The sequence below is a fragment of the Tauraco erythrolophus genome, chromosome 5, assembly GCF_009769465.1.
Source record: "Tauraco erythrolophus isolate bTauEry1 chromosome 5, bTauEry1.pri, whole genome shotgun sequence".
In the NCBI taxonomy this organism is placed as follows: Eukaryota; Metazoa; Chordata; class Aves; order Musophagiformes; family Musophagidae; genus Tauraco; species Tauraco erythrolophus.
This window is the reverse complement of record NC_141469.1, coordinates 1,568,494-1,585,663: the sequence shown is the minus strand read 5'-3', so window position 1 is coordinate 1,585,663 and position 17,170 is coordinate 1,568,494. Positions and strand designations below refer to the sequence as shown.

Below are 17,170 nucleotides of genomic sequence, written 5' to 3'. Positions count from 1 at the left end.
AGCAGCTGGGAAGAAAGGAGGGTCTGTGCACTCCCTGAGAATCATAAAGAGTCGCTGTATCTGTGAAACTGTGAGGGTTACAGCTTTTCCTCTGCCCTGCATATTTGCTAGCTCCTTAATAAATGTCTTCATCACTCACATCCCTGCAAGGATGGTATTAAATCCCAGTTTAGTCCATGATGAAGTCTTCTGCTAAATCAGGTCCTTAGGTCATTCGAGTTGGCTTGGTGCTCCCAACAGAGTCTTTCTGACTTATGCGTTTTCTTTTTGGGAAGGTGACACCTTCACCTACGAGGAGGTCACTCGGAACGCTCTGCAGTACGTGCACGATGGTTCAGCGGCAGCAGAGGACAGCATGGAAGTCTCCGTCACCGACGGGGTCACCACGGTGACCACAGTGCTGCGGGTGGAAGTGTCCCTGCTGGATAACGACGGGCCGCAGCTGGCCCCGGGCTGCTTGTTGGCCATCACCGTGGCTAGTAAAAGCTCTGTGACTCTCTCTCGATTGCACCTCGCTTATGTTGTAAGCTTTCATCTATTTCTAAACCCCTGCCAGCCTGCCTTTCCTCCTGCCCCATAGACCCTTCACCACTCCCACCTTTCTTCTGTATGTGTGGATTCTTGGTAGAGAGCTCGAGCTTTGACTGTGTCCTGACTGCTGTTGCCAAAAAAGAGGATAACAGGCTCTTTCATCCACCAGATGCTCCTTCATCCATCTCTGTTTGACTGTAACAGAGGTGAAAGAGTTGGGGCTGTTCAGCCTGGAGAAGAGGAGGCTCCAGGGTGACCTTATAGCGGTCTTCCAGTACCTCAAGGGGGCCTACAAGAAAGATGGGGAGAGGCTGTTCAGGAGGGCCTGTTGGGATAGGACAAGGGGTAATGGTTTTAAAATAGAGGGAGGTGGATTCAGGTTGGATATTAGGAAAAAATTTTTTACCATGAGAGTTGTGGAACACTGGAACAGGTTGCCCAGAGAGGTGGTGGCTGCTCCATCCCTGGAGACGTTCAAGGCCAGGTTGGACGAGGCCCTGAGCAACCTGATCTAGTTGGAGATATCCCTGTTCCTTGCAGGGGGGTTGGACTAGATGACCTTTGAAGGTCCCTTCCAGCCCTAACCATTCTATGATTCTATGAACAGGGTGCTAAACATGAGAACTGAGTTAATCTCAGATTTTTCTATCAGACTTGCTAATAAAGCACATGGCTTTGCTAAGTGATAATCCCTTGAACATTTCAGCCACGTCACCCCCCCTTCCAAAATTGCCTGGTTGTTTTTCTGGACATATTTGAAGGGGAGAGGTTTAAGCAACCCAAGGTGCTGCGCTCCGTGGCAGCTTGGAGTTGGTCTCGGGGCTCATGTGTCGTACCAGAGTTATCCTGCTGGTGGAATTGAGAAGAAAGGTGTTTTGCTCCTTGCAGATAATTTAGCAGCAAATGCACTAACAGCAGGTTTCAGGTACGCAGATACGTTCTCCTTACGGAGACGGGAGGAGAGATTGCGGTGCTCTTGTGAGGCTGGAGAGACCTTAAGGTGGTGGCTGTCAGAGAGATGAGGAGAGAACTTGAGGGTATCAGGTAGGAGAAGGCAGATGAATGTTTTTTCCAAGGGATGAGTCTGGATGCGAGTCTGGGCTCTGTCCTGTTCTCCTCTTGAGGAAGAAGGCTGACAAGGGAGCTGTTCAAGTTTAATCTGAGTAAGAGAACAGTCAGGGGGAAAAAAAGATTTCAGTCCTGACCCATATGCTGAGGATACGGTGGTCTCTGCTTTGGGTCTTATCTTTCAAGCGACCAACAAAAGCTTTCAGAAGAAAGAAAACATCTGAGTTGTGATACCACAGGGATGGTTGTACACAATGGAGTTAAAAAGAGCCAAATCTGCTTTTACTTCAGTGTGATTCTGGCTTTTGCAGCACTGCTCCACATTAACCTTTGTTTTACCAAGACCTGTACTGAGCTCTCTGTCTGAAGCACTGGTAGCACTGGTGGGCAACAGTTAGTCCCTCTGCCAGCTGCCAGGGAATTTTGGGCTCGCTTCCTCTGGAGTCAGGAAAAGCGTATTCTATATATGCTCCAGTCCACGAGGAGCATAAAGTAATTGGAAACAAAAAGATCAGGTTTGTGTCTGGGAGATCACGTTGATGTGATGCAAGGACACAAAGTAAATCTCGCTGAGCTGAGAGAAAATGAAAATCCATTTTGTGGTAGATTCTGAAAGTGTCAACCCAGTTGACTCTCTTCTTGTCAATCGATCTTCGTTTGATATTCATCAGCTGTGGGTCCGACTCAGCTAGCTCGGCGTATCTATTTCCCTATAAAATATTTTATTCCTCCTTCCATTTTTAGTGGAGGGAACCAAAAGCTTATCTTGTCTTCTTTTGACCTGTTTTGTTTCTTCCTGCTTAGGACAAAAATTCTCCTGATTCAGAGATAAGAATCCAGTTAAGATCTCTGCCTGCATATGGCACCCTGTTACGGATGTCTGGCTCTCACGGTGAAGAGCTTTCCAAGGTTTATAACTTCACCATGGAAGACATCAACAGCCAGAGGATCAGGTATCAAAGAGCTGTCCTCCTTCAAGCCATGCCGGTTAAAATCTCAGTGGGCTTTCCGCAGGGATCTCTGGGCTCTGTTCCGTCAGTGCAATGTATGGAAGATGTTTTTTCCTTTCTTGGCTCTTGTATCCTGTGAGATGATGAACGGGAGAATGTCCTCTGTGCAGAATTAGGTGGTTATGCATGTCTGAAACACCAGTAGCTTGCGAATGATGGGCATTTTTTCGGTGTCCGTAGTGTCGCGGCGATACTTTAGGTAGGCAACACCTAAACCAGTGATTTGAAAGAACTCAGGGAATGAACATGAAGGAGAGTTGGGAGCTGAACTACTGCCCCTCCTTCAAGAGGTGTGTGTTCACCTCTGAATGCAGGGATTCGTAGATTCAGATTTCTAGGTTGGAAAAGACCTTAGAGATCATTGAGTCCCACCATCCCTAATCCCATTAAACCATATCCCTAAGTAGATCATCCACCCTATTCTTAAACACATCCAGGGATGGGGACTCAACCACCTCCCTGGGCAGCTTATTCCAGTGGCTGACCACCCTTTCAGAGAAGAAATTCTTTCTAACATCCAACCTGAATCTCCCCTGACTAAGCTTATACCCATTTCTTCTTGTTCTATCACCCAACACTAATGCAAAGAGCCCTTCCCCCACCTCCCCACCATCTTTTCTCAAGTATTTGTAGGATGAGATGTAGTTGCCTGTCAGTGACGCTCCCTGACCCAGTCTGTGTCCTGTCTTTCACAGCTATTCCACCATGTTTGAGACCAGCAATCGGCCAGTTACGGACGTCTTCCACTTCACTGTTTCCGATGCTGATAACAACCAACTGGACAGGCAGATGTTCACCATCACTATCACGTCTGCCCAGACGACGCCATCGCTCATTGCTTTTGCCGACCATATCACGGTACGTGGTTACCCAGGATGCCAGGAACAGTGACAAGAATGTCTTAGATGTGAGGACTTTAACAGTTCCCCTGGATTGAAGGGAAATCACTCAAGAAACACGGTGTTGCACATGCAATCCTGTGAGTGCAAAGGGTTAAAGAATTACTTGGAGGCCGGAGGAGGCTGCTGCATCCCTGAACCTCACCTGCTTACATCTGTTGTAGTCAGGAGCTGGGTTCTCCCTAGGGTGTCCTGCTGATATCAGTGGAACAAGTCTGACTTATCCCTGTTGAATATTTCGTCCCGTGTTTCACCAGAAAAAAGTGTGTGTAAAAGATGAGCAGAAGACAAGTCTGAAAACATCTGGTGCTTTGGACTGATACACAGCATTTCAGACTCCTTATCAAAGCCCTTTGAAGTCTTGGCCCTCCTTTCCAGCTTTTCATTCCCCCTCCCTTGCCATCAAAAGACTCCCCTCAGCAGGAGGTGCAGATCTTGCCTTCCAAGAGGTCGGCGTGACTCTGCCAGTTCTCCTCTTGCCCTTATAACGCACTTGGAGGTTCCTCTTGGGGATCAGGCAGGCTTTGTTCTTCCCATCCCACCCCACCTCCCAGCTGATTTCATGCTTAACAGATCTGGGGGAGGATGGGACAGGACTTGAGAGAAGTGAGAACTCCATGAGGACCTGGGAAGGCTCTTCCACAGAGGTGCACTTGTTCAGTAACCATTGGTGTGTCGCTGTGCGTTGTGCGCGTTGGCGGTAGTTTTGACGTGCTCTTCTGCCTTCCAGGTGGATGAGGGGGGCAGGGTCCCGCTGCTGGCTCATCACCACTTGGCTGCTGATTACGATACTGCTGCCAAGGAGGACCTGAGGGTCACAGTTATCACCCTCCCTATGTATGGCTACATTGGGAACACTAAGACAGGTAAACTGCTTGGCTATCTCATCTTCCTCCTGGCTGATGAAGGGGAACGTAGGAATTGCCGTGCCGGAGCACGTTCCCATCTGTCTCATCGCCGTTCCTCAGTGCGGTGCTGATGGGCATCAGTTGATCACAAAGAGCTCGTGAGGTCGGCGTTAGGAGATAAACTGTCTCTGGGGAGCGTTTCCTGCTGATTTGCCTTCGTGGGGACTGGTCTGTGTTGTGAGACTGGGGCATTAAGAACCTTTTCAAGCCCATACGTTGTATCTTCGTCGTGGCTTTATTTTGGCCGTCCTTGTTACACAGAGCAAACTTTGCTTGGTTCCTCTAAATGTCCCAGCAAGCTTTGAGGCTGTAGGAGCTGTGGCAGAGCGTGGCTGGGAACGTTCTCTTATCTCACTGTGTTGTCAAGAATACAATGGGAGGCCACGAAGATGATGCGAGGGCTGGAGCACCTCTGCTATGGACACAGGCTGAGAGAATTGGGGCTGTTCAGCCTGGAGAAGAGAAGGCTGCGGTGTGATCTTATGGCAGTACTTAAAGGGGGCCTACAGGAAAGCTGGAGAGGGGCTTTAGACAAGGGCTTGTAGTGATAGGACAAAGGGCAATGGCTTTAAACTGAAAAAGGGGAGATTTAGATTGGATCTAAGGAAGAAATTTTTCACTCTGAGGGTGGTGAGGCACTGGAACAGGTTGCCCAGAGAAGCTGTGGCTGCCCCATCCCTGGGAGTGTTCAAGGCCAGGTTGGATGAGGCTTTGGGCAACCTGGTGTAGTGGAGGGTGTCCCTGCCCATGACAGGGGATTTGGAACGAGATGATCTTTGAGGTCCCTTCCAACCCAACCCATTCCATGATTCTATGAAAAGGTAGGATTTATACCGTATTGTCCAAAGGACACTTGTCTGCTTAATCCTGTGTGCGTGGCATATATCATTTTACTTAAATCATAACTTGCCTTTGTGAAATATCACTGTGGACTGGCTCGTTAAAACAGTGATTGCTGTTCTGCTGGAGAGCGCAGGTTGCTAACCATTGCACGTCATCCCACCTCGTTGTGCCCTGTGAATGAACTCCAGTTTGTGCCATTTTGGTGACAGTGAACCTTTCTCCTTGAACTGGCGACGGCTGGGTGACTTTTTCTGGTCTTAGGCTTAGTTTTGCAAGGTGAAGCTTGGTGTCGAGATCGTGTTGGGGCCGGATGACGCATCAGCTGTTGTCTCATCTCTGAAGAAAGCCTAAATAATCCTGGGATGTGGGATGGCTTGTACTCTGCATCTAAGTGCAGCTTCCCTGTTGCCTGCTCCAGTGCAGTAGATGTTGCTTTCTACAAAGGTCGCAAGATGTGTGAAAGCCATGTTGTAGGAATGAGCATCCTTCTGCGCCCTTCAGGACGTGCCGTTCTTCTCCTAATCCTGCTGCTTTTGCCTTTAGTTTATCAGTGAATTGAACACCCTTTGACCAGTCGTGTTCTGGTTTGCAGGCGAGAGTTTTGGCCCGCAGGGCGAGTCTGCTGGGACCGTGGACGCGTCCTTTTCCCTTCAAGATGTTCTGGAGAACAGCATTTACTACTTCCAGAGCGTCCATGAAAGCATCGAGCCAACAAGTGACGTTTTCAGCTTTTACGTGAGCGATGGCTTCGGCCAGTCCGAGGTGCAGAGCATGAACATCACAATTCAGGTACACCTGTCCTCTCGGGCTGCCAGAGCCCTCTCCTTTCCCGTAGGCACATGACTTGTAAAGCTCAAGCTTTGCTCACTCCTTTGTCATGTGTGAGAAGGGGCTTAGAGGGAGTTTCTTTCCTCCTGTTTCCTTCCCCTAGTGCAGGCACATAATTCCCCTGGGATGCTGGAGAACAGCCGTGCATCACAGCCTCTTCCCCAGGGGTTATTTCTCTGGTTTCTCCTCCTTCTTAGAAGCAGCCGTGGTGCTGGATAGAATTGGAGAGACCAGTGTAGCCCATTAATGGGTGTCAGCATCAATTCTGTCATTTGGGAGCTTGTGTTTGGTTCAGGTCCCCTTGGCCATTTCCCTTTTTTGACTGTGCACCTTGGGGCTCTGTGCAGCGGCAGAACGACGAGCCCCCGGAGATGGTGCTGGAGCCCGTCAGGGTGCAGGAGGGCTCAGGTGTGGTCATCACCAACGCCTCCCTCAACCTGCAGGACTTGGACACCCGCAACAGTGAGCTTGTCATCAGGGTTACCAAAAGTCCTGAACACGGTAAGTCCTGGCAGGATGGGGAGGGTGCGAGAGAGGGAGTATTTGTGCATCTGTGTGTGTCATTGTTGCTCCTGATTTGAGAGAAGAGCCTTTTAGAAGCATATTTATATAAAGCACATTGTATGTTTGTTTGGACCAGCAGCCACAGAGGGACCATGCTTCAGAACAGACCTATTCTGCTGGAGTTGTCCCTCGCTGTCCGTGGGAGAGGGGAAAGGGAGACAGCGTGCGTTTCCCCGGGAAGTGCCCTCTTGTGTTACCCCATCTCTTATTGCAGGGCTCAGTTCCAAATTGCTGAGCAACCAGCATCCATCTGCAGTGACAAAGCAAGGCAGGGTGTCAAGTGAAGGCTGGTGTCACGTTAAGCTGGTGAGGGCTGTGCGCCCTTTTCACACCTCCGGTGTGTAGCCACGTTCTTACCAGTTTGGGCAATAAGCAGATAACTTCCTTCTGGTTTTCTGGTAGGGCTATGCCCACCTCTGTGCATCCCTCTGAGAGCTGGCACGGAAAGAGTCCCCAGCAGGCTGTCTTCTCCCCATAATGTTCATCTGGAACAGGTTGCCCAGAGAGGTGGTGGCTGCTCCATCCCTGGAGACGTTCAAGGCCAGGTTGGACGAGGCCCTGAGCGACCTGATCTAGTTGGAGATATCCCTGTTCCTTGCAGGGGGGTTGGATTAGATGACCTTTGAAGGTCCCTTCCAGCCCTAACCATTCTATCATTCTATGATCCATCTGTTGTTTGTCAGGTCATCTCCGCAGGAGGCAGGCTTCTGCGGAGCACCCGGAGCGTGGACACGTGCTGTCCGTGGGCTCATCCTTCACCTACCAGGACGTTTTGGATGAGCTTATCGTTTATACTCAGAGCGGTGCAGCAGCACAAACAGATGAGTTTGGCTTCTCCATCACGGATGGTCTCTACACGCAGACGGGGAGGCTGGAGTTCTCCATGGAGCTGCCGAAGAAGCAGCCACCCACGTTACTTGTCAACAGGGGCCTGCAGCTCGCAGCTGGTATGAGGAGAGGGAGGAGGATGGTATTGCTCGGTACGGCTATGTGGTCCAGTCTAAACCAGTCACTTAGCTTGATTGGCTGAAGTTTCGTGGACTTTCTTTCTCTGGTCCAGGCTCTACAGCACACCTCACAGATCAGCACTTGAAAGCAGCCGCTGTGTATTCAGATGACACAACGATCAGGTTTGTCATGAAGAGGGATCCCAGCGTGGGCCATCTGCTGTCGACCAGAACGGATAATCCAGTCCAGATCTCTGTTGAAGGACCTGTCAAAAGTTTCACCCAAGCTGATATAAATGAAGGTGAGAGTGCTTAATTTCAGAGCATCACGGCAAGTAATATGTGGCTGCTTTAGGTGGTCCTACGAGGAGCACAGAGTCGAACTCGATGATCCTTGCGGGTCACTTCCAACTTGAGAGATTCTGTGATCTTTGTGAGAGGAGGAGGATGACTTGACGCAGAGGAGGGAGAGGGGAAGAAGTAAGATAAGGTGGTTATGTTAGAGCAGAAGCAGATATCATTAAGCAAGTGTTCAAACGTCTCTCTCAGCAGGAGAAAAAGGATAAAGAGTAAAAGTAATGAAACCCAAATCTGGGAGCTCTGTGAAGCCCCAGATCCCTCAGCTTAGGATGCCAGCCTGGTTCCAAACTACAAATTAAATGATGCAGCCTGTAATAAAGCACATCTTTTCTCCTGTCCCTCTCTCCAGGGCAAGTGGTGTACAGTCACAAGAAAGAGGATCCCGGTGGAAATTTCCCCTTCACCTTCGATGTGATCGATGCAGATGGCAACAAACTGACGGACCAGTTTTTTCATATTGATGTATTAGGTAAAAGTGCTGCAGTTGAGTTGTCTTTGCTGCAAAGCTCAGGCCTTCACAGATTCCCATCCCACATGTACTGCAAGTGAAGATGTAATTCTTGAGATGCAGTTTTTATTCGCTGTTAATTCAAAGGCCTCTGAAGTTTGAGGCATGGGGAGAGTCGGGGGATGTAAAGATGTCAGGCTTCTGACAAAATCACTGAAAAAGGCAGAAAAATTCCCGAGGAGAGGAGAGTGACTGTCTCCTAACTCAGCTTTTTATTTCACCCTTTCAGGGAACAGATCTCCCCCCTCCATCATCACTAACAAAGGACTGGTCTTGGACGAGAACTCGGCGAAGACGATCACAACCCTCCAGCTCTCTGCCACTGACCAGGACAGTGAGCCGACCCAGCTCCAGTACAAGCTCACCAAGCAGCCACAGCTGGGGCATCTGGAGCACGTGGCCTCCCCAGGTTAGCAGGGTTGGGTACTCCTAGCAGCAAAGCACTGGAGAGCTTTTGAGCTCCAAAGATTCACTGCAGGAAGAACGTGCTTGGAGGCAGCAGCACAGAGTTAGGTTTCCCGGTTCGAAATCCAACCATCGTTAGCCCAGAGAGCTGGAGAACAGGGTGAGTGGAGGCAAGGCAGCCCCATAGTCACAGATGAGAATTTATTCAGCCTTTGGGTGAGTTTATGCCCCGTGGTAATTGTGTCTCGTGGACTTTGAAGATCAGTCCAGCTTGCCACCGGGTGAATCTCTTCTTTCAGGACCTGTTTATGACCTGTATATATGACCTATATTGCCAGGTTGGGTGAGGTATTGAGCAACCTGGTGTAGTGGAGGGTGTCCCTGCCCATGGCAGGGGGGTTGGAACCGGATGATCTTGGAGGTCCCTTCCAACCCAAACCATTCTATGATTCTATGATTACAGCATCTACAAGACATGCAAACCCTCAGCCTTCCCCGTGACCACATATAGTACAACACCCAAAAGAATCCATCCCCTAATGCCCATGGTGATAGAGCCCACCTTGGTGAACAGACAACTTAATTTCACTCTTCTTCTTGGCCAGTATGTCCCTCGATCCCTAAACACCAGCCTCTTCTCCCAGCTGTGCTTTGGAGAGAGGAAAGGAACCAAGCGCTGAGTTGGTTTAAAAGGAAGCTACGTTGTGGTGTGACGGATATGCTGGATAATGAGTTCGGAGAGGGGAGATCGGTCAATCCTGTGAAACTCAGAACATAATGACCTGCAAACCTGATCTGGATTTTAGAGTTGCCTTCCATGCCCACAGACGGTGTGAGCATCCTACCCCTTTCTGATGGAACTAGTCCAAATCTGCGCTATCATATAACGTGCTCTTCTGATTTAGGTCGTACTCATCTAAGATTCTGTTTCTTCTTCGAATTAGATTTCTCACTAGCATGAGATGAAAGTGGGAATGTCTCCTGTGTGTTTTCCAGATGCAGACGGTCCCCGTGCAGCTCAGCTGTAGTGTGTGGTTTGCCTCGTCTTCTCACGGTTTAAGACGTCTGGCCACCCCATGGAAAGGGTGGGAATAACGAGTGGAAGTTCTAATAAGCAAACCCCCTGCTGAGAACGAAATTAAAAACTTTGAATATTTGTCTGTAAATTGGCTAAGTTGTAAACTCAACAGTGAATCGTGTACTTTGGAGACCTGAAAGAACTGGATTAAGGGTTTTATTCCTCCTGTAATTCACAATGTGATGATTGCAATTTCTGTGCTTTTTCTTGTCTGCGATGGACGAAGGACGATACGGAGCCACACGCTGTTGTAGGGTTGTTCTCAGGATTTAAATGACCTCAACCTAAGGAGTACTGGAGTGCTCAAAAGAGAACACAAATTTTTAAAGCTAATGAGCTCTGAGGAAACCTTGATTAATCGTCCAGTTTGGGCTCATTTATTTCAGTCAGATCCTGCTATCTTTTGTAGTGTGGCCAATATTTGTAGCCATTTAGCGCGATAAACTGGTGAAAAACTTTTTGTCAGGGTTTATGTTGCAGTCCTTAAGAGCAGTAAGAACTGTGAGACTTAAAAGCTCAAGTGCTTTTTAAAATGCTGGTCTGGTACCTTTCTGTGTCTCTGTCACACCTAATGACCTGTAAATGTGGCTTAATCTGTTCTAAGCACAGGGGTACAAGGAGGGGAAAAGAGCAGAGACTTGGAAGGAAATTTTGGAAACTGCTGTGAGGCCAGGAAACCTTTTGCTCACACTCGGTGATGCCGTCGTTAGATGAGCCCTGCGCAGCAGTGAAATTCCAGGTGTTACATCTGCCGTTTTTCGTAGGATCATAGAATCATAAAATGGTTTGGGGTGGAAGGGACCTCAAATATCATCTCGTTCCAACCCCCCTGCTATGGGCGGGGACACCCTCCACTACACCAGGTTGCTCAAAGCCTCATCCAACCTGGCCTTGAACACTGCCAGGGATGGGGCAGCCACAACTTCTCTGGGCAACCTATGCCAGTGCCTCACCACTCTCAGAGTGAAGAACTTCTTCCTTATATCTAATCTGAATCCACCCTCTTTCAGTTTAAAGCCATTGCCCCTTGTCCTATCACTACACACCCTTGTAAAAAGTCCCTCTCCAGCTTTCCTGTAGGCCCCCTTTAGGGACTGGAAGGCTGCCAGAAGGTCTCCCCAGAGCCTTCTCTTCTCCAGGCTGAAGAGCCCCAACTCTCTCAGCCTGTCTCCATAGCAGAGGTGCTCCAGCCCTCGGATCATCTTCGTGTCCCTCCAGCTTTTCTCACAACTTCTCTCTCACCCTCTGCCCTAAGACACCCATCCCCAACAGGGTGTCCTGACAGCGTGAGGTGCCATCGTAGAATTGTAAGTCTGGGAAGAAGTCTGTACTTCTCTTCGTAGAAGAGGTGCTACCACATTAGTTTAAAAGTTGTTGAGCAGAGTTTTTAGGAGGCTCCATGCCAGCTGAATCCCTGGCTCAGCTGAGGATCGTGGTACAGCCTGAAGTGGAGCAGAACAAGCCAAGTCTGAGTGCTTATGGCCAGATATGTCCAGCTGTCTGTGGTTTTCCCTGCCTCACTCGTTCTATTGCACATTTTCCTCTATTGTTCTTTTTCTAGGGAGAAGAATTAGTTCCTTCAGCCAGGCAGACTTGGCCTCTCGCAGCATCCAGTATGTCCACACCAGTGACGTGGAAAAGCACACGGATGCGTTCACCTTTGCTGTGTCTGATGGAACAAATGAGGTGAGTCCCAGCGTGGTTTTTCCACTTGAGTCAGAGCAGCCTATTGATTCTGTAGGATGTGATGGGAGTCAGTTTTGCTCTTGCTGCTTACGAGAGACAGTTACACGAAGCAAAGGAAATGAATCAAGCCACACATGGGCTTGTCATTTGGCAGTCATGGGTGCTCTTACTTCCCCTCCTTTGGAGATCTTACCTACCCCGGGGAAGGGAGCAATCCCTGTGAAGGTAAGGGGGAGCCACCTGAGATGTAGCCTCATGAGAGTGGTTTACCAAGATTTCAGTGCCTGGTTTCCGTCTGCTTGCCAGTTTCTCCTGGAGCTCAACTTCGATCCAGTGCATTGACAACGTAGCCAGAAGCACAGTTAGACCCTTGAGAAATGTCTCCTTCCTGCTTCCTGAAAGGGAAGAATCATAGCTGCAAACAGATGGAGAGGGACAAAGTAGTACGAGGGAGGGACGGAAAGGTGGGTGTCCATAAATATCATAGAAAGAGGAAGAATAATTTAGTGGGGAGGGATAGAAGAGGTCATGTTCACAAGAAGCTCTTGTTTACTCTCGTTTACTAAACAAGGCCAAAATGAAGTGACCCAAACTCAGTGGATCACTGTGGTCTCCTTAAAGCATGGAGTTGCACTCTTGGTAGACCGAATTGATCATGAGAGGCTTTTCCTTCTGTTCCAGGTGAGCCAGACGTTTGACATCACCATAAACCCTGTGGATGACTCCTTACCCGTAGTGCAAAGCCTTGGGATGACGGTTCAGGAAGGAGTGAGAAAAACCATCACAGAGTTTGAGCTTAAAGCAACAGATGCTGACACAGAGGTAAGGCAGGACTCCCTCTTGCCTCCTCCCTCCCCTGTCCTGCTGCACATCTGGGCTATCAGAAAAGTGGGCTTGTGTTCAAAGAGAGAGATGATAGTGCGTGTCATCTCGCCCTGTGATCATACCCTGTTTGATCACAACATCAAAGAAACTGGTGGGAGTTTGTATATGAAGAGATGAAGGAGTAGTTGAGCGAAGTAAAGCCCTGGCTTGGGAAATGGCTTCATCTGGGATGTCTCCAAGACAAATAAGCAACAAACCTGCATGGAAAACACTTAGAAGTTGTGATCAGAGCTAATCCTCGCCCTGTCCCACCTTCTCTCTGAACATTGTGGGTTTGAACTGATCTTACGCCTTATCTTGACACTGAGTTTATGGCTAGCGTAGATGAAAATGATGTTTCCTCTTCCACCTCCTGGGTCTGGCCGGAGGTTACGCGGTGTCGTGTTGGCTCTACAGCTTCCCTGCAGCAGGAGAGTCCCGCTGCCCGTTACTGCCCTGAGCCAGAGATCCTGCCCCAAAGCTCATGGCTGCTTCCATCCAACAGGAGTGACAGGGGGCACGTTGCTGAGAGTGACTGCAGAACAGGAGCTCTCGTGTTCAAGGGGTTGTCAAGAGGACAGGAGCTGACTCAGACCAGTTGAACCAGTAGTTGGGTGCGATGTGTCTAGCCTAGCTGTGCCTGGTGGGGGTTGTTTTGTAGATAGCCACCTTGGGAGAGGGATAAAGACAGGGCAGGGCTCAGGGTGAATCGGTTCAGCATGCGGTGCTGCGTTTCAGCCCCTGGTTAGAAACGCTGTGCCAGGAAAGCTGTCTGGGTGTAGAGTCCCTCTCCAGGTGTCTCCAACTGGGAAGTCCTGCCCTGTCCTGGTCCTACCTTGTCATCAGCTTTCCCACTCTGTCTCCTCGGTGCAGGCTGAATCAATTACGTTCACAGTCGTGCAGCCCCCCCGGCATGGCCTGATCGAACGTGCCGGCAGCGGGCAGCGTTACCACCAAGCCACCACCTTCACCATGGACGACATCTACCAGAACCGCATCAGCTACAGTCATGATGGTAGTGACTCGCTGAAGGATCGCTTCACTTTCACTGTGTCTGATGGGACCAATCCCTTCTTCATTATGGAAGATGGGGGGAAGAAGGTAAGGGGAGGAGAAGGGATGTCAGGGAGACCTTCTATAGCTAAGAGAAAGCTACCTCGTCTCAGAGAGGGGGAGACTTAACTGCTGTCTCTCCACAGAAGATAAGGGCAGAGTATTGCCAGTTATGTGATGCCATTTGCTCCTTCACTCATGTACCAGCCTTTGTGTGTGCAAACTCGCCCCAGGACCTGGATCCCAACAGAGCTGGAGGAAGCAAAGGCTTGTAACAGAGTGGATGAGGCTCTGACTCCCAAATTAACAGCCGTGTCTCTCAACTTTTATCAGGTTGTGACAGCAACACCGCAGCGCTTCAAAGTGGACGTTCTCTCTGTGGATGACGGGACGCCCAGGGTGGTCACCAACCTGGGTTTGCAGTGGCTGGAGTACGTGGATGGCAAGGTAACCACCTGCCAGGGTTCCCCTTAGATTGTTTCTGGGGCTGTTCCAGGAGAAGGAGCTTCACAGGAGAACATCCTGATCCTTCAGCGTTTTGATTTTTGTGATGGAGAACGGGTGTCCCTCCGTGCCAATGACACATCTTGGAAAAGGCAGAGGTGTGCAGGGATGCCTGCACTGCAGCTCCGTTAGCTACACCGGGCAACGTGGCTCCAGGGCACTAAATTGCTTCCTGGACCACCAAAGAGCTCCTCTTGGCTCTTGCACGAGCTGTGCAGTGCAGAACAGCTCCTGCCCGCCTTCCTGGATGGACACATCCAGCCCCTCGTCCCTCTTCTCCAGGGTGACATGTTCTCAGCTTTGCTGGTGGCAGACACGTCTCAGTTACGTGCCGCAGCAGCCACGGTAGAGAAATATGGCTTTCCAAGAAACGTGGTAGGGGGATTTCTTGCTGTGCCAGGCCTTTATTTTGCTGAAGTCCAAACAAAACCCCAGGAAACTCTCTCCCGTGCTTGTTTCTGAGGACCCAGCATCAACTGCACAGAAATACTTGGATTTTTCCCAGGAACAAGGGTTGGAAGATGCTGTAGTAAGAAATTGTATTCTGAAGTGGCTATCTCAGCTCAAATTCCTGACTTCGGGAGAAGTACTCCTGCAGCCTCAGATGGTTCAGTTCTCCCTTTTTCTCCTGTCCTTAAAAGTCTTTTCCTTTAAAAAGAAAGCAAAATGTGGTGGAACTGAGGCACACCCGTGCGAGGTCGTTGGAAAGAGGACTGGTGGGGGCTCACTAAAGCAGCATGAACTGTCCTCATCGAATCCTCCTCAGCCTGAGGCCGTTGGCAAATGTTTTGGGCAAAGCCCAGCCTCACCTGAGCGTCAGCACAGGCCACAGGGCAGTGGGTTCTGGGGGAACCCAAAAGATCTGGCGTAGCTTTTAACCTCAGCTAGATGAGGATGGGCAGCTTCTTCTGAATTTGCTTTTCTTTGAGCCACAACGTTTTGTTTTATCACACAAACCAGATGTGAGGCAGAATTTGAATCCTTCTTGTGCTGTCCAACACCTCGGGGGGTATGTGTCTGTTCAAGGCCGTGCCATGCTTTCCCATCTCCGAGCTTTTCCCTTACAGAGCACCGTTTGGCAGATGGGTGGTTGGGCTTTTTGGATGAACAGTCCATCAGACTTGCACTGCTGCATCTCCGGAGTTTTACCCCCTTGGTTTGGCTTTAATCCAGGCAACCAATCTAATCACTAAGAAGGAGTTACTGGCGACAGATCCTGACACAGATGACAAGCAGCTGATCTATGAGATAACGACGGGTCCCAGAAATGGTTATGTGGAGAACAAGCTGAAACCAGGGACGGCCGTGACCACCTTTACGCAGGGTATGGAAGTTGGGCTGTATGCTGTTGCTTGTTTCCTTCAGCTGCTTCAGTTTAAGATAGCTTGGGGGACAAGGAGAGGGGGAAGGTGGCAGGGGAGAAGCTAAGGAGCAAATCTCCAAGGTGTGTCAAAAATAAGACTTGAACTTTGCCCTCAATTGCATTAATCCTATAATTTCATATCGATGCCAACCTGTGTTCTGTAGCACACTCGGGTTCTCCAGACTTGTTGGAGCTGGAGATTTGACTCGGGGCAGAAAAGAGGAGTTGTAGATGTTGCAGGTGGATCTAATCATCACAAGGTCCTTTAGATGTTTAGGGAGCAGTGCGGAGTCAGCAGCGTATGGAGGTTCACTCTTGCAGTTGGCGGAGCCTCGCGCCGCTCTGCGTTAGGTCCCTTCTCCCCAGGCTCTGCCCATGTGTTGGGGAAAAAAAATAGAAAAAAAGAAAAAAGGAAGAGACCAACGTTATTTTAGGGCTGAAGCTCAGGAAACATATATTGTCCTGCAGAAGGTCAGAGAGCCCGAACCATCTCAGCAGGGAGAAGGAGCCCTGTTAGGACATGCCAGCTTATAGAATAGAGATGATGAAAGTGCTGCCCAGGCAAATACCTATTTTTTGCATTTCATCAAAGCTACTTTAAGTATAATTTATAGTATGAGCCATTACGGATAAGGACGAGGCAAGGGAATGTCTTGTCGCCACTTGTAGGATGTTCTCCCACAGGTAAGACCAAGGAAGTTAGAAAAGCTCCTGCAGAATAAAGGGCACGTGGAGAACCTGATCTCTGCGTCCCTGCGGACACGTGTCTCCCCACTGCTTGTCTACCAAATTGCTGTTGACTTTCTGGGTTGGCTCACTGGATGTCTCCTCCCGGCAGAGGATGTGAACCAGGGCCTCATTCGCTACGTGATGCACGAGGAGAAGGTTCAGGAGACCATGGACAGCTTTCAGTTCCTAGTGAAGGACAGCAAACCCAACGTGGTCAGTGGCAACATCTTCCACATCCAGTGGTCTCTCCTCAGCTTTATGTACACCAGGTAAATGGCATGGGCGTTACGGCACTCTTCTGACAGGTGGGGTCTTATCTGGAGCCAGGCACGTCGATATGTAATATCTCTGTAACGTGTGGTTGGACCTACAGCGTGGCAATGGAATTCTGGGGCAGTTACCATCATTTCTGCCTGTTTCACTGACACCCTGGCAGGATTGAGGTCTCACTGCCGTGCCCTTGTTATTTCTATCTTCTCGATACATTGGCATCCAACGATAGGACATGGGGAAATGGATATAAGCTGGAACAGAGGAGGTTCTGCTTAAACATGAGGAAGAACTTCTTCCCAGTAAGGGGAACAAAACACTGGAACAGGCTGCCCAGAGAGCTTGTGGAGTCTCCTTCTCTGGAGGAGATGTTCCAAACCCACCTGGACGTATTCTTGTGTGATCTGATCTAGGTGGTCCTGCTCCAGCAGGGGGACTGGACTAGATGATCCTTTGAGGTCCCTTCCAATCCCCGACATTCTGTGATTCTGTTTCCAGCTACGACGTCAGAGAGAGCGCCGGCTCCGTGAGCGTCACCGTGAGGCGGGTTGGGAACCTCAACCAGTACACGATCGTCTTGTGCCGCACGGAGCAGGGAACGGCCACCTCCGGCTCCGGTTCGCAGCCCGGAGAGCACGACTACGTGGAGTACGCAGGGCAGGTAGGTCGGGGACAGCGGGAGAGGGAAGGGCTGACCGTGCGTGCCATCAAGCCTGGATGAAAGAACTGACAAAAACTGATAAAAACACAAA

The 17,170-nt window shown here is 49.8% G+C and overlaps 1 protein-coding gene across 1 annotated transcript in view; it reads left to right on the top strand.

The window, feature by feature from the left end:
- The window catches only part of FRAS1 (Fraser extracellular matrix complex subunit 1), a 172,068-nt gene that overhangs the window by 134,757 nt on the left and 20,141 nt on the right, over window positions 1-17,170 (top strand). Inside the window, exons 38-54 of the mRNA XM_086611962.1 lie at window positions 276-523; window positions 2,404-2,552; window positions 3,305-3,467; window positions 4,239-4,374; window positions 5,852-6,048; window positions 6,435-6,588; window positions 7,335-7,598; window positions 7,712-7,900; window positions 8,308-8,427; window positions 8,696-8,875; window positions 11,511-11,635; window positions 12,317-12,457; window positions 13,373-13,600; window positions 13,886-13,999; window positions 15,230-15,380; window positions 16,258-16,417; window positions 16,917-17,079. Coding sequence (XP_086468088.1) covers window positions 276-523; window positions 2,404-2,552; window positions 3,305-3,467; window positions 4,239-4,374; window positions 5,852-6,048; window positions 6,435-6,588; window positions 7,335-7,598; window positions 7,712-7,900; window positions 8,308-8,427; window positions 8,696-8,875; window positions 11,511-11,635; window positions 12,317-12,457; window positions 13,373-13,600; window positions 13,886-13,999; window positions 15,230-15,380; window positions 16,258-16,417; window positions 16,917-17,079 — 2,882 coding nt within the window. The remainder of the gene's footprint in view (window positions 1-275; window positions 524-2,403; window positions 2,553-3,304; window positions 3,468-4,238; window positions 4,375-5,851; window positions 6,049-6,434; window positions 6,589-7,334; window positions 7,599-7,711; window positions 7,901-8,307; window positions 8,428-8,695; window positions 8,876-11,510; window positions 11,636-12,316; window positions 12,458-13,372; window positions 13,601-13,885; window positions 14,000-15,229; window positions 15,381-16,257; window positions 16,418-16,916; window positions 17,080-17,170) is intronic.